The following is a 27,653-nucleotide window of genomic DNA, read 5'->3' as shown; positions in this document are numbered from 1 at the left end:
CAACCCCAACCAACAAACACATGAGATTAGACTGACTGACTGACTTGATTTGTCTTGTGTAAAAAAAAGAGCCTTGGGACAGAGAGAGAGATAGAGAGACAGAGAATGTGGAACCACTTTTTATTGTTCCCATACATACGAGAGGATAGCGCTAGCTTTTGAATATTTATCAGCGTCCTGAGGCTTATTGTCCCTCATCTCACAATCGCCAAGGACCCGTAATAATATCTACTCGATACACCCTTGGTTTTTCTAGAATAACAACACATTTTACACCGCCTCAAAAGTATATATCCTTCACAATAAGAATCAACTTTTACGGTACACAATCACATTCTCTCTCTTGTACACACACACACACACACACAGAGTTTGGGTTCCTCCCTCTTTTTTCTGCCATAATAAGGATAATCTTGTCTTTTACTGTCGTTATTTTTCGAAGAGTATTGTTGTTATGCAGCTGATGGAAAAAGAAAAGTGGCCCGATACATTTTTCCCTACTGAAAATTGTAGGGCATAGAATTGTTTTCTCTTGTCTTGCAACAAAACTAGGAAACCATCTTCCTTGAGTGACGATTCACCCATACATGTTAGAGCCCATCTCTTTGCCTACCATCTATGTATACCATTACTTTCATAAAATTGAGCTCACATGCTCTTTCATGTATTAAAAGATTTATCAAACTATGCCTAGTCTTCTCCAAACTAGCTCATGATCCTAGATATCACACTCTATCTCCATTAAAGCCCTAGTTATACATTCATGCTTCCCACACATTTTCAACCTTGTCCTATCCTCCACACATACTAATGTTTCACCCCATAGTCTCGTAGGCCATATTTGACTTGCAACACCATAATAGTATATATATCCTCTTGTATAACAATTTTCTAAGACGAATTATTTATAATCTGTGGAAACAATCCCCACATTAGCATACATTAAAAAGGAAGTAACGAACAAACACATTCAGAAGTTTTCTTACCAACACTTGTTATGGGATGGGGGAGAGACCCACCCAGCTCCACCACCCTTAAATACAACCACAATACTCATCCATGTGCTACCAATAATTCACCACATATGCTTGCAAAGTTGCAACTATCATATACAAAGAGCCAAGAGTTTGGCTATTCAAAGTCCACTTCAAGAAACTTACAAGTACAAAGATGACATCCAATGAATGACACCTCAAATTTAGTTGGGAAAATTTAAATCATATCAACATATTCGGATACTTAATCTTCATTTGGGAGGATGATATTCCAAAGGGATACTTTTAATCACAATGAATGCTTGCAACCAATGTTGCATTGGAGATGTTCTTCCACGCAGATCTTCGTGTACATCACAGGATCAAATTGCTTCATGTTCGAGCTCATGCATAATATAAACACAGCCCTTCTACTTGAAAGATAGCATATCTTCTTACACATGCCAGCAACAGGTATCTGATTGAGATGTAGCTAAGTCAAAAAACACTATGTGAATGAATATGAGGTTTGAATAAATGTTTAGAAATTAGCATGTAGATAATTACAAGCCCTCAAATGTTTTTGATATACCTTTGCCATCTGACTAGAATCTGGACAGCATAAAAATCAAATTGCGGACACCATTTTAACTACAATGGGATGGGTATAATTTACAGATGGCGAGCTTTACAAACTGCTTTTTGATATACTTCAGTGAGCCTCAAGAGCTTTGCAATGGCAAACAGGTTAGCCAGTAATTAAAGCCAGAACAATTTTCATTCTCAATCCAACGTCTAAATTCTTCGGAAAATGTATTGACCAGCGAAGATAGACTACATTCTTTCTCCTTTTTCTTGTCCTCGTGTTCCAAACCCATGCTGCTTTCCGATTTATACAATTTGGCCTTCTTCAAGAGTGTATTCAAGTCCTGCAGGCACCAACCACAGATCATATAAGCAGAAAAATAGCAGCAACCGCATGCATATATAAAGGTTGGCCTTTCCCAATTCTGTGTAAGGCATAGACCCGAAACAAATTCATTGCTTAAAAATCTCTCTCCAACTTACCTCAAAACAATCATCTTTATCATCGTTGTTTGTCTCTGGCTCCAGAATGTGAGATGAGATTCCATTATCTGGGCATGCGCTGCCCTCAGTCGCAGAGATCGAGATCCTATAAAGAAAGATGAAAGCCCTGTTCATAAGTCTTCTCCATGATACATTCTACAAGATAATCGTCACTCCAGATGATAGGAGATGGTATCCACACCTTTCCTGTGTCTTATCAGCACAGGAGATACCAGACAATGATGACAGTTCAGCATCAACATCACCAGAAAGGCTTTCATAAATTTCTGCATTCTCCTCAGGGGTGATTAGTAACAGTGAGTCTTTGCTGCCAGAGCTGAAAAGAACAAGAAAATTTGAAACATCCGAAACAAACACTGAAAAATGATGAGGATGGAGCATTCAGGTAAAGACGATGATGTCAACCTGTTTATTGGTATGCTTTCTAAACCACCAGCTTCTTCCAAGCAATTTTTCAGTTCAGCTTCACTGATAGTTATCCCTCTCTTTGACATATCCAGATTCGGCCTTCTTATCGAGACTGTTTTCTTGACAAGAGTTGTGGGCAACGTTTCTGAGGTCAAGGCAGGTTCCACATTTTGCTCTTGCATATTCCCAACAGAACGGGATCTTTTGAAAGGTATCCTGATGGACGGCACAATATTGTTCCATCAGCTATGAAAAGATTTACAACCTAAAAGTTTTCACAGGTGGAAAAGAGTACAAAATAACCTCAAATCATTCATTGGATCGTCTCCTGCTCTCCTGATCTCCAATTGAGAACTTGATTCTAGCTCCCAAATTTCAAGCTTGCCAACCTCAGGACGGAAGTGCCCCAAGAATCTACATGGTTTTGCATCTCTCATTCTCACTCTCAAAAAATCAAAGGAAAGGATTCGGGATGGGTGGAGGAAGTTGAAATACAAGTACAACAAGAAGGAATCGAACTTATGTAGAGTACAATTGAAGAAGAGAGGACAACTCAATATGCGAGTCACAGGTATCCCCGAGTCACTTAATGTCACCCCTGCCCAAGAAGGAAGGACATTATGTACCAAGCTTGAGTATAGCAAGGAAGAACCAGTTCCCTTCACCAAATCCTGGAGACTGGGAAAAGACGCCACTAAGGCTTAAGCCCTCATTGTACAATTTTCGAATGAAGTAGGAAGACTTGTCTTCCTCAAAAAGTGAGTCATATTATTATGAGGGTTGGATGGCTTCCGTATTTTCTTTGATGATGACCAGACAAAGATGCAAATTGATCATAAACAATGTGTGCCATGGATCACTCAAGCATGCAATGAAGGCAAAACTGTACCAACGGAAGATTTCCTGCAAAGACTGCACTCAAATTTCCCTCTGACTTGATGTCAGCTGTATATACATTATATGAGCAAGTGGTGGACAACTTAGGTGTCCAGGGGGCTTTCAGAGGTAATCACAAGCATCATTGATGTGAAGTAAGAGTGCCCACTCTCCACTACCTTCTTCAGACTCCACATCGATGTGGTAGCTGACTAAATCATACATGGAGTTGGCAAGGGAATCAACATATTAGGTACACTTCTTCACGTCCTTTATGCTGATGACATAATCTTGGTCTCTGAACCTCATGAAGAGATACAATATCATCTCAATGCCCTCGATGGCTTTTTCCACAAAAAAACGCATGGCAAACCTAGGAAAGACTAAGGCAATTATCTTCACACATCCATACTGACTTGTCAACAAGCTGTCTTCAACCTATCGAAGGGCAAGTTGAAGTAGTGGATTCCTATGTATACTTACGAGACACATTTACAAGCTTGATTGGTTGCTTCTCTATGACTCAAGCTGCCAAAGATAAACTCATTTGAGGATATGCAGCTCTAGCCATGCTAGAATGAAAGTGCCACCCGGCACAATTCCAAGGGATCCATACCAAAGTACAGTTATGCAACACCATGGTCACCAATGCTCTCATGCACGATGCATCCATAAAGGCTCCAGGGCTCCCCATGTATATGTGTACACAATAGTGTCCATTATTCGTGATGTCGAAGATGATACGCAGAAAAGTACCCAACCCTCATGAGATCATCCATGCTGAATTGGAAGAATTACTCCAGACACAGAACCTCATCAACCAGATTCATACCATGCCATCTCAAAGAATTACACATAGGGTGTTGACGCATTGAAGCAAGTGGCAACAATAGAATACATAGAAGGATCATGGTAATCACAGGTTATGAAGTGGTTCAACACCAATGGCCTCGTCATCAAGAACTTACCACCCTCTTGATATTGCACACCTCTCCCATATGATGAAAGGATTGATGGCGTTGATGAAAGATCTATGGCAGATCTATACCCAAAAGACTTGGCTAACACCAAGGGAACCACTGCCCACAAAGATCATTTTGTGAATTTTTCAGAGGATGGATTCATACAGAGACTGAGGTACATGGACATCTACAGACCCATAGTGTCGAAAATCAATAGGCGAACTCATAAGTTCCTCCCACCAACTAGAGATCAGGGCAGAACAAGCAATCACATACCAAGAGCTGAAAGATTTTGCAGATTATGTGAAGGAGAGGTGCCTAGCTTTCAACCAGATCAGAATGAAAGATGTTATTCTTATGCAGACTCCATCATTCGATAAATGATGGAAAAGGCTGACACGAGACAGTTTGGCCAAATTTGGCCGAATTTGCCTAAGCTTCAAAAGCATAGGAACCAACACTTACATCAGCATGTGGGATGCAACAACAATTGTACATCACTGATTTCTTCCATAGCTCTTTACCTCCACTAACAATGTGTTGAGGAGTTGTTATCGGAGCAGAGGAAGGCTGACAACAAGGAGACTGAGAGTACCATGATATAAAAGCTCATGGGCCATACCAAGATAACTGCTTGCCGTGTACCATCCACATGAGGACAGCCAACCAACCTTGGATACAACCAACCTTAGCATCCACTTTATGCTTGTAAACCAGCTCAAAAATCACTCCACCACATCCCTTAATATAATAGTCATGTAGCAGTAGGAAACCTAGAGTTTTTGTTTTTGCTTTAGTATGGATGACATTTATTCACCCACATTTATAATCATGTGTTGTCTCATTGGATGACATTGGCCTCTTGCAACAGTTAATATATCTTTCTTTCTTTCTAGCTCCCGCTCCCACTCCCACTTCCACTTCCACTTCTCCCAAACATCAAATACTTCCCAATCCCACCTCACCCAATCGTTGCTTGCCACACTTATATTTCCATCATCTTACCCAGCAACACACTATCACCACCATTTTCACCCTCATCACCAAGCCCATCCCCATGCACAATCAGCCACTTTACCAATGAAATAGCAGAAACTTTTAGTTCACATGTCCAACAAGGAATCTAGACCCAAGCACACCCCTCTATGCTTTCACCTCCCAACTCTCTATTATACTCCACACCTCTGCCACAAATTTTCCTTACCACAAACCATCATGATGCTACATGCCCAGGAAATGACAACAAGAAACGTAAAAAGCTGTATCAGCAACTTCATACAAATGTAAACCTTGGGGAGATTACACAACAAAAGCTCACAAGTAAACAAAAACCCTCAGTGTCAAGAAATATGTGCTTATGAGGAAGCAAAGTATTGGGATTCATACCACCTCTTCATAAGCAAAGACTTGGTCAATGCTTGCTGATTTATCAAAGAAACCTGACACCAATCGAGGATACACAACTATAGTTTTCTTATGCTGAAAGTTTGTATCATGCGCATTGCCTTCACCAACCCCCAGACCACAGCCCTCAACATCTCCCCTATTACCTCCCCCTTCTTCACCTCATAAAGATTGAGATGACCATACAGCACCTCAAAATGGAGTTGACATATTTTGGTAGTGATGCGTGTGAACACACTTAGGACTATAGGGGCATTTTTCCCCTCTTTAGGAGGTTTTTTCCCCCTGTCTAAAAATACTCTTAGAACCCTAAAGTGGTGAAGCTTTTTGGGATTCAAAGCAAGAACCCAACAGTGGTATCAGAGCTACAAAGAGACATTTGAGCAGCAACACAACGGCTCTCATACGCAGTCCGTCTGTGCCATCTGTGGTGGCATTTTTCTGCTGTTGAAAAAACAAATTTCTGCGTGTTTTCTTTCTCTACGCAGTTTCAGTTGTGTTTTTTTTTTTCTGCTTCCAAGTCGATTCAATCCTAGAAAAAGCCTCCTTGAGTCTTCCAAGACATTCCTATAACCCTCAGAAATCATATTTGCTTCCCTTTTCTCTTCACTTGTTCATCTTTCAAGTCAAAGAGGTACGTTATTCCCTCCAGCAGTCCATTTTTTACATCAAAACGTGTTCGGTCCACGGCCATGGCTGAGAGCAATGATGTATTTCGGATGCTTGCTGTTGAGGATAAACTGGATGGAACAAATTACCCTCTTTGGGCTTATATGATGCGCCATATATTAGTAGCAAAGGGGTTGTGGAATGTGGTTCAAGGGGCTGAAAAACGTCTTGTTGTTGAGAACACAAATGCTGATGGTACTGATTCTGTCGAGGATGTTGATCATCCTGCTGATGCCCATGCTACAGTTTCTGTTGTACCAACTACAAAGCAACTTCGTTGGGATGGCAGAGATGCTCAGGCACATGCTTTGATAGCTTTGTCTGTGAAGCGTGCCATTATTCCCCATATTCGCTCTTGCAAGACAGCAAAGGATGCTTGAGATACTCTTACCACTTTGTACCAAGCAAGAAATGAGGCTCGTGTTGCTTATCTCCAAAAAAAATTGGAGAGCGAGCACATGAATGAAGGGGATTCTATGGACAGTTTTCTTACAAAAATCAAAGATTTCAAGGAACAATTAATTTCTGCTGATGAAATGATACCAGATAGTTCACTTGTGTAGACCGTTCTAAATGGTCTTCCTGATTCATATCAGAGTTTTGCTTCTACTCTTCGTTTAATGATGAAAGGCAATCCCAATGCCTTATCATTCAAGGAGCTAGTCTCTGTTTTGTTACAGGACAATTAGTCTAGGCAAAACAGGTCTATTATGCGTGTTGCAGATCAAGCTTTCCTAGCTAGCCAGAAGGGCAAAGGTAAATGGAACTCTTCTGCTAGCAAGCAAAGATTTGCTAATAATTCACAAGTGAATGAAAAAAAACAAGGGCAGAAACAAAAACTATTTTGCAAATATTGTAAAGGAATTGATCATATTATAAAGAACTGTCCAAAATTGGCTGCAAAAGAGGCAAAGAAAAAAGAGGTAGGACTCGTTGTTGCAAAAGTTTCTGCACCAAAAATAGAGTCTGCAAATCTTGTGCAGAATGAAGAATGGGCATTTACTATTGTTTGTAGTTTTGACCCATCTTCACTTGAACAATGTATGTCTGTTGCACAATCAGATGTTTGGTACTTCGACAGTGGGGTAACCAAACATATTACCTCGCAGTGCAATTTCTTCACTTCATTGGAGCCTGCCCCTACAGGGAATACTATCACATGCACTAATAACTCATATTATCCAGTTATGGGTGTTGGTAAGATCATTTTGACTACTGCTGATGCTTTGCTTGTGCCAGGGATCAAGAAAAATCTGTTGTCAGTTTCAGCATTAGCCAAGGTTGGCTTGGTTGTTAAATTTGTTGATGACAGGTGTACAATTCATGATCTGTCCAATGGGGATGTTATTATTGCTTCTGGCATTTTATGCTGTGGGTTGTATAAGCTCATAGATTATGAAAGATCTATAAATGATTCAGCCTATGCAATACAGATTGTTATGCAATGGCTGCCTCTAGTCTTTGCAATGAGAGTGAGCCTGTTTCTTTTGATGAAGCACAAAATTCAGAAAATTGGATGGTTGCTATGCAATCAGAATATGAGGCTATTATGAAGACTGGTACATGGTCTTTATGTGACTTGCTTCCTGGCAAGAAGGCTATTGGCACTAAGTGGGTATATAAGCTAAAGCATAAACCCAATGGAACAATTGACAAGTATACGGCTAGGCTTGTTGCGAAAGTTTATGCCCAAGAAAAAGGCATTGATTTTGATGAGACCTTTGCTCCCACCTGCCATATGACTACTGTTCGTAGCATCTGTGAAATTGCAGCTCATCGTGGTTGGAATGTACATCAGTTGGACATTAAAACAGCATTTTTAAATGGTGATCTTCATGAGGAAGTGTATGTATCCCAGCCCCGTGGTTTTGTGCAAAAAGGGCATGAACACAAAGTGTGCAGGTTGCGTAAAGCATTATATGGCTTGAAGCAAGCACCACGTTCTTGGTATGAAAAGATACATGCCTCATCTATGCAAGAAACACATTTTCTCTTATCTTCACACACATTTTCAATAGGGCCTTGGTAGAGGGCCTTCCTAACACATGGAAGACAACCCCTCCAACCAGGGAACTATCAAATAATCATGTCTACACATTCATCAAACATTGTGGGCGGTGCTTGATGTAGAACTCAACAGCTCCTCCAAGGTCGAAGAGATATGAGGGCCTGGGTCAAGCAAGATTTAGGAAAGCCTTTTCTACCACCAACCACATCCTTAAATTAGGCTGCTTGGTGGACCAAGTAAAGGCACAAAAGAACCGATTGTACAGATTCTTTTTAGGTTTCTGCAAAGCCTTTGATATTGTACTAAGAGAACATCTCCTATAAGACTCTATGCACTCAAAATTCTCTATAATTGATGTGGGTCATATATTCATTACACGAGCAATTGTTGGGATGGGTTCGGTGTCCATTAGGATTATCTGATATCATCACAATCACCATCCATCGGTGTGAAGCAATGATGCCCACTCTAGCCACCCTCACGGACACTACATCGACAAGGTAGCAAACCACATCATACATGGAGGCGGTGAGGAGATCAACGTATAAGGTATACCCATCCACATTGATTTTACGTTGATGACAGAATCTCAGGTCTTTGAATTTTATGCAGGTCTAAAACATCATTTCAATACCCTAGATTGTTTTTGTGGCGAAAAAGGGGCTCACTGTAAACCTAGAAAAGACTATGGTCATGATCTTATGCATATCCATGTCAATCTGCTAACAAGATGTCTTCATTCTATCAGGAACACAAATTAAAATTGTGGACTCCTAAGTCAATCTAGGAGTCCCATTTACAAGCATGACTCGAGTCACGCTATCAAGCTGATACCTCTTTAAAATGATGAATAAAACAAGGTATTGTGGCAAGATCTATGGCAACAATATCCCCAAAACACTTGGATCACACTTCTGCCCAATAGATGGCCTACTAAAGGATCATGTCATGAACTTCTCACTAGATGAATTTCATACACGAGCGACATATGGTTTGTATACAGATATAGATATTTATGCCTTCATAATATAAGTTCAAATACACATCTACACATGTGTGCATATAGTTTTATACACATACATGCACACACAGCACATAATTACGTATATTACCCAAGTGATGGGAAACACATATACATTTAATGAGGAAAATACCCATACGATCACTATACCTGCCTTAAGACTAGACACACTGAAAGAACAGGCATATATATGTTCATACATACACATGTCTCGCCCTTTATAATGAAAGACCTTTGTATACATACTGGACTTACATGTTCATGAGAATTTCACACTTGAACAATAAATATATAAATGAGAAACTCACATGTTTATGGCATCCTGTTTTTCACCATCAAGAAGAGTATTATTATAGTGCCTCACAATAGATCTGACAAACTCCATAGTCTGGATGGTTGCACTCCATTTCCCCTGCGATTGTGAGAAAAACTACAGGAAAAAAAGTTTGAATGTGATCATGTTCAGACATATAAGATACTGAAAAGAAAACATCACTTGAAATACTGAGCTTATAAAACTTAATACCCTGCTGTGAGCAGGTGAGCCACCATACTGCAAAGCAAGCACGTCACCCATGTTCCGGTACATTTCCATCAACTTAATGGCCAAATTACTATTAGCACTGACTACTTGAGCATTATGCAGACCAAGTGCATACAGTTGACGGCCCAATGCTGCCAATCCAAAAGCATATTGTGCAACATTTGTACGATCAATGCAATCAATACAATTCGTTCTCAAAACACCATGTTGGAGCCCCAGGTTTGCACGATGTTGACCATCACCAGCTTGACTTCTGTACAGAGTTTCCTTACATTTAGCTCTACAATCAATCAATGGCAATCATTGTGGGAAGAATTTTAAAAGCCCTTTTTCCATTATGTGTATGTATCTACATATACATACATATATTTATATAAAACATTTCATGAACGAATGGATAATGCCAAAAGGAACAAGAAGTGCCTTAAACTATGTTAAGTGCATTGCATATTCGAAAAGAATAAGAAGATTTAGCTATTGTTCCTTCAAATGTATTGCAATGCTGGCCAACTCAATATACTGTTGAAAAGAGCACTTAGTAGTTACAACACAGGAACATCATAAGATTTTCCCAAACCATGGGATGTTATCAAAGTCTTGTGGCTGGATAGTATAGCAATACATGGCTAATATATCGCACCGTTGTCGTGAGGATTTTCGTCTATGGTGAGAAAAGCGAGTGGGACGAATAAAATGGGGATGTGCAACATTGCACAAGTACTTAGGGGATTTGTAAAATAAGATTAAGGAAACAAATGTAAAGTGTAAGGTGCTAAAGTACACCACAAAGTTTATGAAGTGTAAATGTGATGCACACTAGGTGCACATGCACATGTAGACTAAAGGGGCTATGCATGGAAGTACGGTTGTAATAAGTAGAGGGCATGGTAGCGTGTGTGTGAAAATGAGAGGAGAGGTAGTTAAGGCCCCATCAATCTCTCCTCCTAAGATCAAGGCAAATTTTCCCCTTTGAAAAGAGTGGAATATTTGGCCTCTCTTTTTGTAATGAGCCTCACCCCTTTCTACTATAAAAGGAGGTGAGGGGTCACCGTTGAGGGGGTCACCATTTTGTTGTTTCGGGGTAGACCATTAGGGTTTTATTTCTTCTTCATCTTATCCCTGTTTCGTTTTACGGTTTTCGTCATCATGGTAGTAGTTAGGAAGGTTTAGGGTTTCCTTCTCTCTCTCTTTAGTCATTGTTGTTTCTTTTAGTTGTGCTTGAGTCCGGCCTAAATGGCCACAATTGTAATCATATTGTGGCATTGTGCCTTATAATGGAGTTAGTTTCTTAAACCTTGCATCGTCTAGTTCTTTATTGTGTTAATCTTTTGTTCATTCCTCCTACTCTTTTGTGCTCGGAGGCTTGGTTAAGCTCCCATTTTTCCCCCTTCTCTTACTCCCTAGTCCAAGACCCCCGTGGTCCTGCCCAAGCCGACACGCACGCGCGGATTTCCGCGACACCGTGAAGTGTCGAACGGACAGGAACAATGGCACTTCAAACTAATAATGGCACTTCAAGTGATTTCCCATGTGTCTACAAGATTGCATGCTAACATACAACATTCTATGCAGAAAATGTTACATTCAGTGAATGACAAATGCATGATCCATGAGCATACCTACTTTAAAGCATCACCTACGAGTCTTGGAAGATCATGGCACGAACGTTTTTCAGTTGCTTTGCCATTATAATAGAACCCAATTGGATCTAAAACCTTGACAGAAACTGCCTTGAGTTCATCCAATATACCCATATTTTTCCTGTAGGTATGAAACATGTATTAGGCTTACCATAAAAAAAAGAGATCTCCAAAGTTAAATGTAATACTGACGTCTCTGAAATACTATTAATGTCGCATTTAATAAAATTGATTGTGGTGTTCTCAGGTAAGAACGGGTTCAAGTATTGGACTGCCTTCTCAAACTCACTCGAAAGGATGGATTCTCTTGGTTTTCTCTCCAGAGTCTGCACAAAAATGCAAGTTCATTAGACTTTGATTTACTATTGGAAGCAAAACATCAATTGACAGATACTACTCCAGGGCAAAAACTCAGTTTTGCATTGCCTGGATTTATACGATATCATAAAAAATGGCATCTACCACTTGGCCCTCCACACAATGCATATATGACATGCTATAGATGGAAGACATCAGACCAGGTTGGAAGCCTTTATCCCTTCGATTTTTGTCTTACCATCTGTGCATAACTCAACACAAACCTTTGTCTTGCATGGACAGGCATATAGCACACTAAGAAAAAGGAAAAAACATGTACATGGATAATGGCTTGACACTTATCTCAATAAGATTGTTGTACGTGTGCAGTCCTCAATTGAAAGTTATAAATGAAAATCTATGAAATAGATGTAGAATATGAAGGTGACACTCTAAATGATTCAGAGATTAGGCTAGAAAATATGGCATTAATGCATGTGGGAGAAGTCACAACTCTAAGACAAGAATCAGTTAAATATGCTTTCTTACGCTGGGTTTCTACATTTAATCTGTAGAATTTTTTGGGTGAAAATAAAAGGGAAGAAAATAGTTTTACATGAAAAGCGGCTGAAAATAAAATATATTCACTTTTGGAAGGAATTGTAAATTTCTTATGTGGCTGATTATGTTGCAAAAGGGTTTAACTATATTTTAAGTTCTCATTAAAAGAGTTCTACAAATCTGGCCAAAATTACAGTTGAAGTGAACTTTGATGGAAATCAGCTTTTTCCAAAAATACATCAGAAATTCCTGCTTGAACAACTACATGGAAGGATATTTATGTTTTTCTGTTGTGTGACCTGCTTAGTATGAATTTCACATTTATTTCATCCATCTCTGCAGATTGTATATTTAGGCTTGGATTGGAGATTGTTCTCCACTGATGCTTTCAGGCTACCATACCCCAGCAGACCATCCATAACAATCTACCGATGTGTTTTTGAGCTACTGGTTGCTGAACAGTACATCAACTCTATCGCAGATTTTATTTTGGAGTAATATAAAAGAAATGCATGTTGGTTGCCAAATTCAAAATTAAGAAACTGAGGACGCCTGTTTTTTGCAACGTGTCTCATTTTGTCTCTCTTTTCTGATAAAAGCTGATTGTGTCCCACATCCCTTTAGGAAACTGAAAGCCAGTCAAGTATCCATATCTCACCTAATCTAGTCTGGTGACTAGTCATACCCTAGAAGCCATGCAATTATTGACAAGTTGAAGTTTCACATATATTTACAAAGACAGACTTCTACCATACCTTGACAAGATTTAGAACAAAAATTTGGTTTCCATATCTCTCCACAAGGTTGTCAAAATGCAGTTTTGTAGCCTCATAAGTGGGGTCATTCTTGTGTACTGAAAAAAGGACAAAAATCAGGTAAAGCAAACTTGGCTTCAGAATTATTTATTATCGGAAAACTTACATATGATATCTGGTTTGGGACTAAATACTGATATTGGTTGGGACCAATATAAAGGTATTGATCCTCGGTGTTGAACAATAGAACTAATCTGCTCTGTTTTTTCTTCATGGACTACTTGTTCTGTTTCTACATCATTGGCCACTCTCCCCTTAACATTAACACCCCTTTTGAAGTACCTGCATCAAGATAAAGATTTATTTCATACTCTCAAATAGACTGCATATATCTACACAAATTGAGTAGATCTCTAGCTGATTATCTACCGTGTGCCTGCAAAATGTCTAGAACGTCTTGCAATTAGCGTCAGCATGGAATTTGTATTGTTCCCCATTAGTTTCTCCTGTGAAATACATGGCATGCAATTATTTCAATAGCCTCCCATAAATTTAAACATCTCAAATACTTAAGATCTGACTGTGTTTCTTCTCATGCTGAGCTATAACATACAAGAATAGGAAATAGTTCAAAGTGAAGAACAGATTTTGGGTGTAACAAGATGAATAAGGTCGCTGCCATAATAGGTTCCCCTTTCCTGATCGAACTGTTAACTTATGAAGGTTTGGGTGTTCCTGATGGAGATCTTTTGCACTTGCCATATGCATTAAAGTTGTTCTCAACATCTTCAAATATCTGGTGTTGAAAGAGGTATTGACATTTTCATCTCTTGAAATTCTCCAAATACTCAGCACATTGGGTTCCCCTCAATTTTATCAGGTGCATTAGCCTTTATAAGGCTCGGATATTTAGTATAGTAGCTTTCACGGCCACATCATACTTCCATATTTTCTTTAGCTAGTTATCTGACCCAACCAGTTTGCATAGTTCATAACGTATTTTTCGCCGTCAAGATTCAATTATACTCCAAAGGCATCCACTCAAGAACTGAATAATGAGTACTGCTTATATTTATTTTTAATTTTCAGAAACAATGTTCTAATTGTAACATGATGCCTAAACCTGTTGATTGCAATATGCTGGATCCACAAGCATTGTGGTAAGAAAAAATTCTTAACCAATGTTGCAGTGGAGTTTATCCTCAGTCAAGAGTTTTTATCCCCCTACATGAAAGATTAATTTCTGGTATGTTAAGGGGATGGTTCAGTTCTTCTAGGTTTTCAGATTCTATAAATATGTGGGACTCACAAAAAATAGATTGACTTTTACAAGAATGGTTCTGATTCATCATTTTCCTGGAAAGTATCTAACAAGCAAATCCAGATCGACTACAAACAAAACAGAATTGAAAAACGATTTAAAAATCCCCACAAACTCCTGCGATAAGATCTTATTCGAATCCGAGGGGGGTGGGTCAGTGTTCCATCCTGAACGGGAAACCTTTTACGAATTGTCTTCATTCTCATTCTGTATAAATAAAAAGCCGTCTCATTATGCTACATCCGGGTTAGATTGTCATGGAGGTGGGGGAGGGTCCAATTTCACGATGTTATACAGGCTCCAATTTTAATGTGCCGCAAGGTGCTTTCATAGCTTTCGACTAAGCAGCAGACCCAACACAGCTAATGAGTAATCCTATGTTAATAACAAGTCAAACTCCACGATAGAGAGGTTCAGTTTCCAGGAGGATTTATCCATCTGTAATGAGAATGCCATTGATTAGAGTATAAACAGAAATATCTCCGGCTTATATTTCACTAACGAGTGAAGCAATCGAGCTATCTACACCAGTCTAGTCTAACCGTTTGGTGGCTCTTTCCAATGAACAGAGATATGAATAGAAGACATCTCCAAAGGAAACCTCATAACCTAGTGGTCAACGTGGCGATAATGACATTTATCAATATGCCACTGATGACTTGCTGGGATCATCATGGATGATTAATGCATGCATTACATGATCTCTAGAAGACTCTCCCATAGCATGACCAGGATGTAGTGCCAGGAATAACCAGAGAGCAGAATCTGAAGCCATGACTACAACATTAATGAGATATTCCAGATCACTGGCTTCCAGGGGCGATCTTAACTGATTAGGCCACGGTTGAATGTTTTTAACCAATCACTATGTACATGCGAAACAATTTTTCACTATTGAAGGTGCCCTATGTGTTGATTGGTTTCTAGTTCAAGAATGGTATCAATAGCTATATATATTTTTATATTAAAATCATTCATAGCATGAGAGTGATGAATCCTAGCAATGCCTTGTAGCATGTTTAGATATCCATTCATTTGTGACAAATGATATCTAACACCTTAAGTAGGTGGCTGATATAGATTTAATTTTAAGTTACAATGAAAAAATTTCATCTCTCATAAATCATTTACAACCATTTTCTATAGTGCAATGTAATTTGATATTTGTAATTGGATACTTATAAATCCAATGGCTACGATAATTAAAGGATAGCATGCTTATGGACCCAAGCTTATTACACTCATTAAGGGTTTTCTATGACTAAAGGTTAAGACTCAAAACAGTTGCCAGTGCCCTCAGATCCCCAAAACAGTATCACAATACTAAGTGAAACAAATCTTGATATTTCGAGGATAACTTACCATCTTGACTCAGAAAGGTAGGTTAGGAAGGCAGGCTCTTCTGCAAAATCTTTAACTTTTTTCCTTCAAAGGTGATATAATCATGCACTAAATGCTTGCAGATATATATCTGTTTGGAGTATGGATAGGAATGAAGAACAAAGGCAACAAAACAGAGATGAGCACTAAATATATGGATAAAATGCAAAGCCCCCAAAAAACTGAGACTTATGAAAAGAAATCCGGTATTAGATTTCAAGTAATTTTAGTAATAATAATTTTAAAATAAAATACAGTACAAAATATGGAAGAAAATGACAAATGTCTCAGGATGGTTGTTGCAAGCTTACGTGCCCTTTTTCTCCGGTTTTGGTTTTGTTTAGATTTGAATCCTCTCCATTTTGCCAGGTCATATGTATAAACTAATCAATGCATGGATTTTGGGGAGCTGACTTCTGAGGATTAGAAAGTCAAACGATAGGGATTTTTCTACCTCATTCAGAAGTTTAAATTTGCTTTTGGCAATAGAATTGAGTTATTGGAATCATTCATACAGGTTAATGCTCCACAAAAGTCGTGCTATGTTATTACAGCACTGTACCTTGAATTTATTCGAAATATACAAAGAAATACCTACGAGGGCACAAAGATTTGGGACCAAATTCAAGTACATCATCTATTTCTTGATCCCTCAACTCTCTGTTCACATAAGTCAATGGGTGACACCTACATATAATTAATTTTCTAATCCACATTCTCCAACACCTTTCACGTTTATAGAGGCTACTTCAGTACTACTATGAAAGATAATTGCTGGACAGAGAACAAAAACAGAGCTAGTATAAAATGTTTTGTTTTTTGCTACTAGTGGAAGAACACCTGCTCGTGTGTTTTGAGGGGACGAACTTCGCATCTTTTACATTATCGATTGCCATGTATAGAACTATGGCGAACCACATCCAAAGAAATATTTTCCCGTAACTAATTCAGAATGTCAACTATCCAGCACAAACATGCAACATATAACATGACACTATCCAGGAAAAATGTGCAGAGAAAATATGTAGTGTTACCTGATTAAAAAATCCATAAACTAATGCAACTGTGCAAAGTGTGCTGTTAACCTCATTCCGAAATTCTCGAGACATAAATGAATTCCAAACAAACATATCATCATAAGGCATGGGCTCTACTTCCTTGAATATGGCAAACCACATCCAAAGAAATATTTTCCCGTAACTAATTCAGAATGTCAACTAGCCAGCACAAACATGCAACATATAACATGACACTATCGAGGAAAAATGGGCTCTACTTCCTTGAATATGGCAAACCACATCCAAAGAAATATTTTCCCGTAACTAATTCAGAATGCCAACTAGCCAGCACAAACATGCAACATATAACATGACACTATCGAGGAAAAATGGGCTCTACTTCCTTGAATATGGCAAACCACATCCAAAGAAATATTTTCCCATAACTAATTCAGAATGCCAACTAGCCAGCACAAACATGCAACATATAACATGACACTATCGAGGAAAAATGGGCTCTACTTCCTTGAATATGGCAAACCACATCCAAAGAAATATTTTCCCGTAACTAATTCAGAATGCCAACTAGCCAGCACAAACATGCAACATATAACATGACACTATCGAGGAAAAATGGGCTCTACTTCCTTGAATATGGCAAACCACATCCAAAGAAATATTTTCCCATAACTAATTCAGAATGCCAACTAGCCAGCACAAACATGCAACATATAACATGACACTATCGAGGAAAAATGTGCAGAGAAAATATGCAGTGTTACCTGATTAAAAAATCCGTAAACTAATGCAACTGTCCAAAGTGTGCTTTTAACCTCGAGACATAAATGAATTCCAAACAAACATATCATCATAAGGCATGGGCTCTACTTCCTCGAACTATGGTGAACCACATCCAAAGAAATATTTTCCCATAACTAATTCAGAATGTCAACTATCCAGCACAAACATGCAACATATAACATGACACTATCCAGGGAAAATGTGCAGAGAAAATATGTAGTGTTACCTGATAAAAAAATCCATAAACTAATGCAACTGTCCAAAGTGTGCTTTTAACCTCATTCCGGAATTCTTGAGACATAAATGAATTCCAAACAAACATATCATCATAAGGCATGGGCTCTACTTCCTTTATGCTCATGTTTCTTTGCAAGTTCCACATAATTCTATAGGTGTAACTGTAAAAGAAGTCCTTTGAAAGATTAACTGAACTGAACAGCCTCTTATACCTGTAAAAGATGTTGAAAAGATACACATGACTTTCAATAACTCTATTCAACAAATCCACAACATATGCATAACTTTGAGGAAGTGTAGACAACCTATTTTCCTCATTTGAATGAGTGAGTTTCGTCAATAAAGAAGAATGAGGAACTGTTATTAGCTGGCTTTCACCAATTCCATATATGTCATGTCCTTGTATGTTGCCAAGCAGTTGACGCTTTGTTATAAGAACCATGTAATATGGCTCCAAGAATTTAACAAAACCTACAGCAACAGAAATATGTAAGCCTTCCGATATTGCATACAAAATCTAAAGTAAATTTTACTTTTAACAGAATAAATCAGATAGTCAAAAGGGAAAAGCACTCACCAACAATCCCATATGCCTTAGTAACAAATTTTAGTCCATCATAAATTTTATGTTCATGGTCCCTGTACTCTGAATTTGTATAAACAGTTGGGTCCTCGTACACTTTGACTGTCGACAGTTCTGATCTGTCTATTCTTAGAATTCTCCAATGAACTTTGTTTTTGTCAGTTCCAAACAGGTAGAAATTCTGTGATGTGTGCATCATAACACCATTAAATCAGATCTTAGATTCCTCATTACAAGTTAGATATAGGTGGAATCAAAGAACGCCAAATCTTACATCCTACCAGCCTCGTGACATAGAAAAATAGAGTTTCAATGGAATTAGTCACATTCAAGAAGTGACAGAAATACAGACATAGTTTGTCACTTCATATCTGAAACCTGAGAACATTTGAGGAATTGTGACAACTCAGAGGCAATAAATACACCCCACGAGAAATCTATCAATGCCCATTGTAAGCAACCATTATAGAGCACATTAACTGGGTGGTGTTATAGTACGACAGCTCCACTTCAATAGTATGGTAGCAAAAACAACACCATTATCTTCGGATGCATTTCTGCTTGCTCTTGTTCAGAAATAGATTTTGTATGAGGGTTAAATAGCAAGATCATTTAGAGTTGACTTGCATTTTCCTCATATCTATGTTGGTGGTTAATTCCTAAATCAAGGCATGCTTTGCTGACTCTGAATAAGGAAGCCCTCAAGTCGAAGACCTACTTAGCATATATACTTCCTTGTGTCTTTCTTTGCATCAGTTTTTGCTTGATTTCCCTGCTCCTAAACCGCTTGCATCACATGAACATATTCTATTATTGTAACTTATGATACTAGATTTCCCATGGTGATTTTCTACCTTCATTATCATCATCATGGAAAGTTGTAGCTTATGCCTTATGTGTCGCCGCAATAGCGCCATTCTTGATTCTATGATCATTTTTTGGTATTCAAAAATGTCTTGAGAAAAAGGTGGGACAGTTTGCAACATGCCTTGTCCTTATAATTTCAACAATCACAGAGAAAGAAAGAAATTTGAGAACTACATGTGGAAGATGAGAGAAATCAAGAGTGAATTAAACCTTGACTTGTTGAAAGAGACAAATGATGGAATATCATCTTCTCAATGAGCAAGCCAAAAAAATGTCTTGCAAGAATAAAGGCATAAACTTGCCACAAACTATCCATTTCCCTTGGACAAAATAACACCATTAACCTTCTCAAACAATAATTCCATTAAAATTCTCAGCAATATATGGAATGGCCACTAAATACAGAGAGAGAGAGAGAGAGAGAGAAAGAGAGAGAGAGAGAGAGAGAATTACTTGCTCTGTTTTGAAGAGATTGAATTCGTTGGGAAAATAACCACTGGATTCCAAGGCTGGATGTGATACCTCCTGACTCAAACTCGACTGGTTCATCATTCTGGCTCTTCTCTGTTTCTATTGTGTGAGAAATGGATGAAATGAATAATGCAATGGGATTTATTTTTTTGTAATTCTTCTGCTGAATCTGTGAGAGGGTGGAAATGGGTCGTATGATCTATCTTCACCTTCTGCGAGAACGCTAGAAAGGGGTCTTCTTCTTCATGGAAATAAAAATGAGGGGTTCTTGTTAAAGAAGTCTGATTCTATGGAAAACAGTCCTTATTGTTCTTATTACTGCTTCATAGCTTAAGGCCATGGCTCTGGGATGGAGGAGAGATCAGAAGGAGGAGGAGGAGGAGGAATGAGGAGTTCAAGGTTTGTCTTCTCCTTCCTCTTCTTCTTCTTCTTCTTCTGATTCTGATTCTGATTCTGATTCTAGGGGAGAGGCCATGGCCATGGTTTTTGAGTTTAAGCAAGTGGGTTTGGTTTTCATTGATTTCTCTGTGTACAAAAATAAATATAAATAAAAATTAACCCCAAGTCAAAAGCAGAGATATGGACAGAGACAGAACAGAACAGAGAGGCAGACAAATCATTAGATAGATTGTGAAAACCCAAAGAAAATCATTTGCTCCATCCATCCAATCATTATTTTCCTTCGCCAGGACTCGCAGCTTCCGGAAGTTTCCGTGTGCCCGTGCCCGCCCATCCATCCGCCCACCTGCCCATTTGCACACACACACACCCCCCCCCCAAATGTCCGCACCTCGTCCCTCCATTCATACACCCCCATCAACACCTGCATTCGGTACACACAATCAAAAGGCCTTGCAGCTTCCGGAAGTCTCCATCTGTCCGCCCGCACGGTCGTCCATTTGCACCCCCCTCCCCACCCCCCAACACCTGCATTCCAGACACATGATCCAATGGATACATGCCGAATTCTTATCTTTGCACTCTTTTTTCTTTCATTTTCTTTTCTTTTTACCTTTCTCCGCAACTCTTGCCTACTACCTCCCTTGCGTCGCCCCGCAGATACTTGATCGTAGGTAGTCGGGTTTATTATAGTCAGAAAACCAATCAAAGTCAAATGTTTACTATGATGTTTTATCATCTATTAGGCCACCAAAAGAAGGGTGGAAGAGAGAGAGGGAGGGAGGGAGAGAGAGAAGGGGAAGTGTAGGTAGTTGTGGTAGGTGAGGTTTATTATTGGGGCACGAAAGTTTAAGTTGGTTCTCCTAACTTTTCACCTACGAAAATGATTTGGCGTTCATTTGGGTTTTGCTTGAAAAGTTTATTGGCATGTAAATTTTCATTCCCAAAACATTTTGTCCTACCAATTCATGGTTTGAAAAGAGTAAGATAGAGTGTAGATGGGGTGCTCTATTTCTGTTGACTTTGAAACCTCTCTCTATCTCTATCCTTCTTCCATAAGTAGTGACATGTAATTTGTCCCTATCTCTCTCGAGGGAGAGAGTTACTATGTGAAAGTGGTTCACTTTTGGTCCCATGGGTCTTCGTTGACCTCTAATATCAATAATGAAATCTCTCTCTCTCTCTCTCTCTCTCTCTCTCTCTCTCAATCTGCTTGGAAATGGTATCCAAAAAGCTTTTTCCAAAGTCAAGATCATGTGTCCTATTACTCCTCGAGGCTATTTACTTCCTGTTGAGATCATCTGCATGAAAAGGATTGTTCAATATGTGTTCAAGTTTAAAAGTAAAGCCCCACATTGTCTTCCAAGAATTACATATGAAAGGAAAATAAAATAAGAATTCAAAAGATACACAAAAAGCACATTTTTTGAGTTTTGGATAGTTGTGAGATACAGCCAAATGGTTAGGAAGATTGGGTGTATTAACTTGTTTCATATCATAATGCCTTGATAAATTCTGCAATGAATGAAGATTTTGTACACTACTAGCGTGTCACAACACAAAGACATGTGGAAGACCCATTCCACACATTAAGAATGCAGATGTTGCACCAAACTACAAAATCATAGTATTCTCTTATCATGCAAACTGCACTCACCATGCATGCTACAACTCATCCCATGGTACACCATCCGCACCATTGCTTCCACACAAGTTCTCTCTATTTCTCTTTGATGTGAGATGATCATTAGGGTATATGCGTGGAGACTCATCCATTATGCACATTTCCTCTTAGATAGTTGGTGAGTTTGAGTATCACACTCTACTACAATGCTCGAATTTCATTCCCTTTTGAGTTTTGCCTTCCCCAAATGGTCAATCCATATCTATTCCTACACTCTTGATTGCAACTTTCATTAGTAAACCAATAAACTACGCATACAACAAGAAAATGTTTCACTCTGGTACAATAGGTTCTATTTGACATAAGAAAACTAGACACGAAAATACACAAACAGTAAAAAAAACTATTTACAGGCTACTCTTACATTGATGCATGTATTAACTAGGACATTGAATTGCATCTTTGAGAGATGCTATTAAATAGAAAAAGAAAGCAAGTATGTAGTTATTTCACATATCTACTCAACATCATGGAAAAATATTAGGTTGCACACAACTAAGGATCGTATCTTGCCCCATTCAAATAGAGATGGGTAAGTAAATTCTCGTGTTTGCTTCTCTAACCTTCAAACAATTTGAAACATGGAGCATGGAATCCTCTAACAAACCATGCTTTTATCTATTAAGCTATGAATTGTCAAGTGGCCTCGGTTAGATCACCTAGGAAAGGCACTACTAATCAAAGTTCTAGATAGGATGTTGAATATGTGCCATGATTTATCAAAATAAGACACATGATCGTCCACTAATTGTAGTTCAATGTGTGCAAAATTAATCATTCAAAAGAATCACATATCATGTCCTTTTTCTTGTATTGAAATTGTTGCTAATTAAGTTATATTGATGATTGCATGCTTATTTATTAAAGGATTCCATTGCACACACATGACACATTTTTTAATGCACTTATCAAAAAGATATCCACCATATTTGCTTCATGGGGATTTCATGATTTTGATAAACACCTCATCAAAAGTATCTTATGCACGTTCTAGTTTCACAAAATCTAATTATGTGAATTATCTGTCAACCCACTTGACAAAAATTGGAATGTTTCCATTCTTTTATTATATCATTGAGTAATCTAATTTGCACACGTCTTATATTCCCCATTGCCATCTAGTACATTATTATTGTGGTTGGAATGTGATAATGTATAATGCTCTAGAGCTTTCTAAGAATGTTTATGCATTGCATTAATTTCGATAATATGTACATACAAGTTTTTAGAGGGGAAGATTGACCATTATTTTGTTGAAGCTTCTAATATACAATAATGCAAAAATCACGTTCGTAATATCTTATTCATTTGTGACATGATTAAAGACTTTAATCAAGATGGATGTGAATAATAACACAAGTTGCCATTTATATAATATGTTTGCATATATTATTCATTGTCTTCAAATAATCTTTTAAAGTTGTTGCATATTCTAATGAAAAAATTGTTTTTAGCATACTGTCATAAATGGCAATTTGAAGGATGGGTGAGTCGTGACACAATGAGATTAATGTATCGTTGAAATGTGATCATTGACTATGAGTTTGGTGTGATGAATTGTCTTAGACCTCAGTGTTATACAAGCCTTTCCTATCAAAATTTTGTCTCAACTTGAGAGAGAAATTGATCGGAATTGAGAGAGGTACACATTGGTTTTTGTGTAGTCATACAATATATTACAAGATTGGGGCATCATGCCTTTTATGGTGGAATTGTATTCGATAATCACATTCAAATAAATTTCTACTCTATTCACTTCAAAAACTATAATTTCTCGTGAAAAGAAGGGGATGGATTGGACACTTTCGTTAAAAAAGGAGTAGGACATAAGAGCTGAATATGAATATGGGTGAAGTCCCCCTTTGTGTTAAGAGGTTGTCAGATTATTTAAGCAATTTAAATTAATATAATCCACATTATAAGCAAAAAAACACACCCAAAATCCCCAAATATATTCAAGGGCCAAAATTTCTTGTAAGTTACAATGAATGTGATTTACTCAATGGTAGCAACATAACACTTTTGATAGAATGTATTTGGCTATAAGCAGATCTCAAGATAATGTCACGGTTCACAAAAACTACCACTACGTATGTGTTTCGTTGTGACACGCGAAACTACCAAGCATGCTCTATGGTCCTGTTCAATAGCCCAACAAGTATGGAATAAAGTTCTTTCTTTATTCCTAACAATTAATGTAGGTTGCCTATTCTCTTGGGGATCAACGGTATGGGGGGTTCTCCATTCCAGTCTCTTATTGTATGAGGCAGATGATGCTCTAGAGGCTAAGATAGTTGTCAATAGGCATCTAATATCTGTCTCCCCTTTTTAGCAACCTCGAAAGCAAATGTGTGCAACCCATGTATGGAAAACAATATCCACAGTTACATTATGGACATTATGGAAATATCGGTGTAAAAGACGATATGATTCTATAATTTCCCTTCTCTTAGATATATTGCTAGAATTATGGGACAACTTATTGGCGGTAGTGTGTGGGCAATATGACAATATGTCGGGCCCTTCGGAGGTTGTTCTTAAGAAAAGGAAGGAGGAAGTTGCCTCTATTCACGGTCTCCTCTCAAGGACCTATCTGGAAATATCATCATCCCTGGCCCTTCCCCTGATTATCCTTTTTGTATATAACACTCTCTAATTGTACAGTTTGTAGCCTTACGACGTTTTTTCTTAATACTAATGAAGGAAATCTTTTTGGAAAAAGAAAAGATAGAAAAATCTAAATAGTTGTGGGAAGAGGATGTTTCTTAAAGATTTTTTTTGCAAGGAAGTACATGCAAGCAGTGTTGCCTTTTGACGGCCAACATTGCCTGTCATGAGAACGGTATTCCAAAATTTTTGCCTGTCAAATTGACGGTTTACCAAAAAAAATGCCCTTCAAAAAGTAAATAATGTTTTACCTAGACACACCACAACATAATGTTACTACGTAGCATGTTTTTCCAGTAAAACATGTACGAGACAATGATGCCATAAATGCAAGGATAAGTCCAAAGATTAATTGGTTTGGTATTTAACACTATACAATAAAGTTAGATATGCAAGCCATATCCTATAGAGTTTTTGCTTTGGTCCTAGAGGAGTTCGCGACATGTTAACATGTTAACATCAACTGGCAACATGAACTAACATGATGAAACATGATTTTATTATTATTAACTAGCCTCGCCGATGCATCCGCCACTCCATACACGATTCTATGTGCACATACGTATATGTGACACCTCGAAATATATGCATAGATATCTATCTATCAACCTAACCTACACTTAGATGATGATGTATGGACATACACATATACATATATTATACAAGATGCATGTTGATGTATGTCTCGATGCATCAATGGGTGAGGACCTTGGCAATTTACTACTCCTCTGAGCTTCGATTGTAGGACAAGATGCAGATCTTCGTGAAAACCTTAACTGGTAAGACCATTTCTTTAGAGGTAGAATCCTCTGATACCATCGACAATGTCAAGGCCAAGATCCAAGATAAGGAAGGGATAGCCCCGGATCAGCAGAGATTGATCTTCGCCGGGAAGCAGCTCGAGGATGGGCGAACCCTAGCAGATTACAACATCCAGAAGGAATCCACTCTCCATCTCGTGTTGCGTCTGCGCGGCGGGGCTAAGAAAAGGAAGAAGAAGACATACACAAAGCCCAAGAAGATCAAGCACAAGAAGAAGAAAGTGAAGCTCTCTGTCTTGCAGTACTACAAGGTGGACGACTCAGGGAAGGTTCAGAGACTCCGTAAGGAATGCCCTAATGCTGATTGTGGTGCTGGTACCTTCATGGCCAGCCATTTTGATCGCCATTATTGTGGCAAGTGTGGGCTTATGTCTATCAGCAGAAGGCATAAGCTTCATATTTAGGGTTTGGACTTTCTATGATGGTGTAGGTTGCATGCATGAAATTAGAGTTTTTTGTGTCTAGTTTTTCTTGCGGACTAAATGTATCCTATTAGTTTTTCTAAATATTCAATTACTAGTGTTCTTTGCATTCCATAGAGAGAGAGAGAGAGCTACCTTAGATGGGTGAGTAGGACTGCTGCAGGTGTTGCTTAAAGCCTGAATCTATGAGTAGACTGTAGCAGGAAACGAGCAACAAGCTTCGAGTAGGGATAGTTATTAGTGAGCACTGAGTTGCAAGCTTCCAGCAAGGTGCAGGGCTGAGGGAGCAACGAAGAAACAGGGGAAAAGGGGAGAAATGGGGGGAGATGGGGGAAAGGGGGGGAAAGGGAAAGGAAGGTTTTAGATGGGGAAACGGGGCGGGGGAATTGGGAAGAAAAGATTCATAATTTAGAGTCTAGACTCTATTAGTTTTTTTACCTTTTCGTTACACACATATGTGAGTCTTTCAAATTCACACACTCCCAATGTAACTTGAACAATTTGTTCCTACTACCTAGGACTATAATACTATTGTATTGGTCTTAGTAAAATTTGACGGTATTAGGAAATTTTAAGCCTTCATTTTTACGTTTTCATAAAACATATGCCCGTCAAGATTGACGGTTTCATTTTTAAATTAACCTTCATATACGGTTAAATTTGCCAAAAACGTTCAAAACGGCCGTCAAAAGGCAACACTGCATGCAAGAGAGAAAAGAGTCATAATTAGAACATTAATATTTTGTATTTGTCTTCATCATTAGCCATAGGCCATGTGAGAGAGAAAGAGAGTCATAAATAGAACATTAATATTTCGTGTTTGTCTTCATCATTAGCCATAGGCCATGCAAAATTTATCCATTAACCGATGCCTACTTAATGGATTATAGTTGATGTATTTTTCATTAAGTCTTAATCAATGAAGCAAGTTTTGTAAATGACACCTTTAATATTTTCATAATCTCATATCCTCCTAATTTTTATGATCTAGTTTAGCATACCCTTTTAGTAAAGCTCACAACAATTTTGTTAATAAGCGTTGCTACATATAGATTGAAGCTCCCTAGAAGGGAATACCTTTCACAAAACATATTCACACACATACATTTATGTATGTATTGAAACCACAATGCGGAAACATAATATCTGTCAAAAATCTTATCAAGCGTGGTCAATGAAGATAGTAGTACATTTAATATAGTAGTTGGGTTAGCCTTGGGGACTTCCTTGCACCTTTGACTTGAAATTTGTATATCCTCACTTCGAAGTATGTAAGCTACAACTCTCATTGTATGATGCCCTCCACTCTAATCACCTTTAACGCTATGCTATAAATTGCCTTCACCATTTTGTTCTCTATATCCAATATTTGTGGGTACATCCATTGTTTCCACGCAATAATTAACATGGTATCAGAGCTACAAAGGTTTTGCTCTTTTTATTAAATAATAGATGCAAATAAAAACAAGTGTTGTAGAGGTGGAGATTCGAGTGGAAGCAATGGTGGTGACGATTGCTCAAAGTTTTTGATGGATTGGTCAAGTGGCATCATATGGTAGAGGAGTTAGGCTTGAAGGTGAAATGTCTTCAAATTGATTATGATGTTTTTCAAATAAGTTTGAGGAGTGTATATCGTTAGAAAAGAATGAAACATCATAATGTGACCATTATTGAGATGACCCAATACATTCTCAAAGAAGCAATACTACACGATTGTTTCATGAGAAAGAGAGATCCATGCAAACACCATGCGGTCAACTTGTTAAGCCTTGGCAATTGAGCAATCACATGCAT

At 38.2% G+C, this 27,653-nt stretch overlaps 2 protein-coding genes and 1 pseudogene across 5 annotated transcripts; 2 read left to right on the top strand and 1 right to left on the bottom strand.

Annotated features, from left to right (window-relative positions):
* Positions 1–1,108: 1,108 nt before the first annotated feature.
* Positions 1,109–20,394, bottom strand: LOC147867656 (phosphatidylinositol-3-phosphatase SAC1-like). 4 transcript variants are annotated; one of them, XR_015529366.1, is made up of 17 exons: positions 19,849–20,394; positions 18,523–18,709; positions 18,251–18,416; positions 17,935–18,157; positions 13,638–13,714; positions 13,375–13,550; positions 13,209–13,306; positions 11,788–11,921; positions 11,579–11,716; positions 9,938–10,208; positions 9,720–9,841; positions 2,775–2,885; positions 2,469–2,687; positions 2,245–2,379; positions 2,043–2,148; positions 1,567–1,903; positions 1,109–1,467 (listed from the first exon to the last, which is right to left on the bottom strand). XR_015529366.1 is itself a non-coding variant. In XM_087315434.1 (16 exons), the coding sequence occupies exons 1-16, from the start codon at positions 19,945–19,947 to the stop codon at positions 1,697–1,699; spliced, it is 2,469 nt and encodes an 822-aa protein (XP_087171560.1). In that variant the 5' UTR covers positions 19,948–20,394; the 3' UTR covers positions 1,488–1,696. The 4 variants fall into 4 exon arrangements, 2 of the variants coding, with proteins under 2 accessions (XP_087171560.1, XP_087171561.1); XR_015529365.1 differs by having other exon boundaries at positions 1,109–1,452; XM_087315434.1 differs by lacking the exon at positions 1,109–1,467 and having other exon boundaries at positions 1,488–1,903.
* LOC147867657 (uncharacterized) lies at positions 6,162–7,527 on the top strand. Its single transcript, XM_087339617.1, has 2 exons — positions 6,162–6,802; positions 7,398–7,527. Exon 1 carries the CDS (start codon positions 6,406–6,408, stop codon positions 6,760–6,762), a length of 357 nt encoding a protein of 118 aa, XP_087195743.1. The 5' UTR covers positions 6,162–6,405; the 3' UTR covers positions 6,763–6,802; positions 7,398–7,527.
* A 4,958-nt stretch (positions 20,395–25,352) lies between the features above and the next one.
* Positions 25,353–25,843, top strand: LOC147867655 (ubiquitin-ribosomal protein eS31 fusion protein-like; annotated as a pseudogene).
* The last annotated feature ends 1,810 nt before the right edge of the window (positions 25,844–27,653 follow it).

This window comes from Azolla caroliniana, unplaced genomic scaffold, assembly GCF_043228905.1.
Source record: "Azolla caroliniana isolate FFs.n. ecotype wild unplaced genomic scaffold, voAzoCaro1.0.p SCAF_2, whole genome shotgun sequence".
Classification (NCBI taxonomy): domain Eukaryota; kingdom Viridiplantae; phylum Streptophyta; class Polypodiopsida; order Salviniales; family Salviniaceae; genus Azolla; species Azolla caroliniana.
The sequence above is the reverse complement of the archived record's forward strand: the minus strand, read 5'-3'. Positions and strand labels throughout refer to the sequence as shown.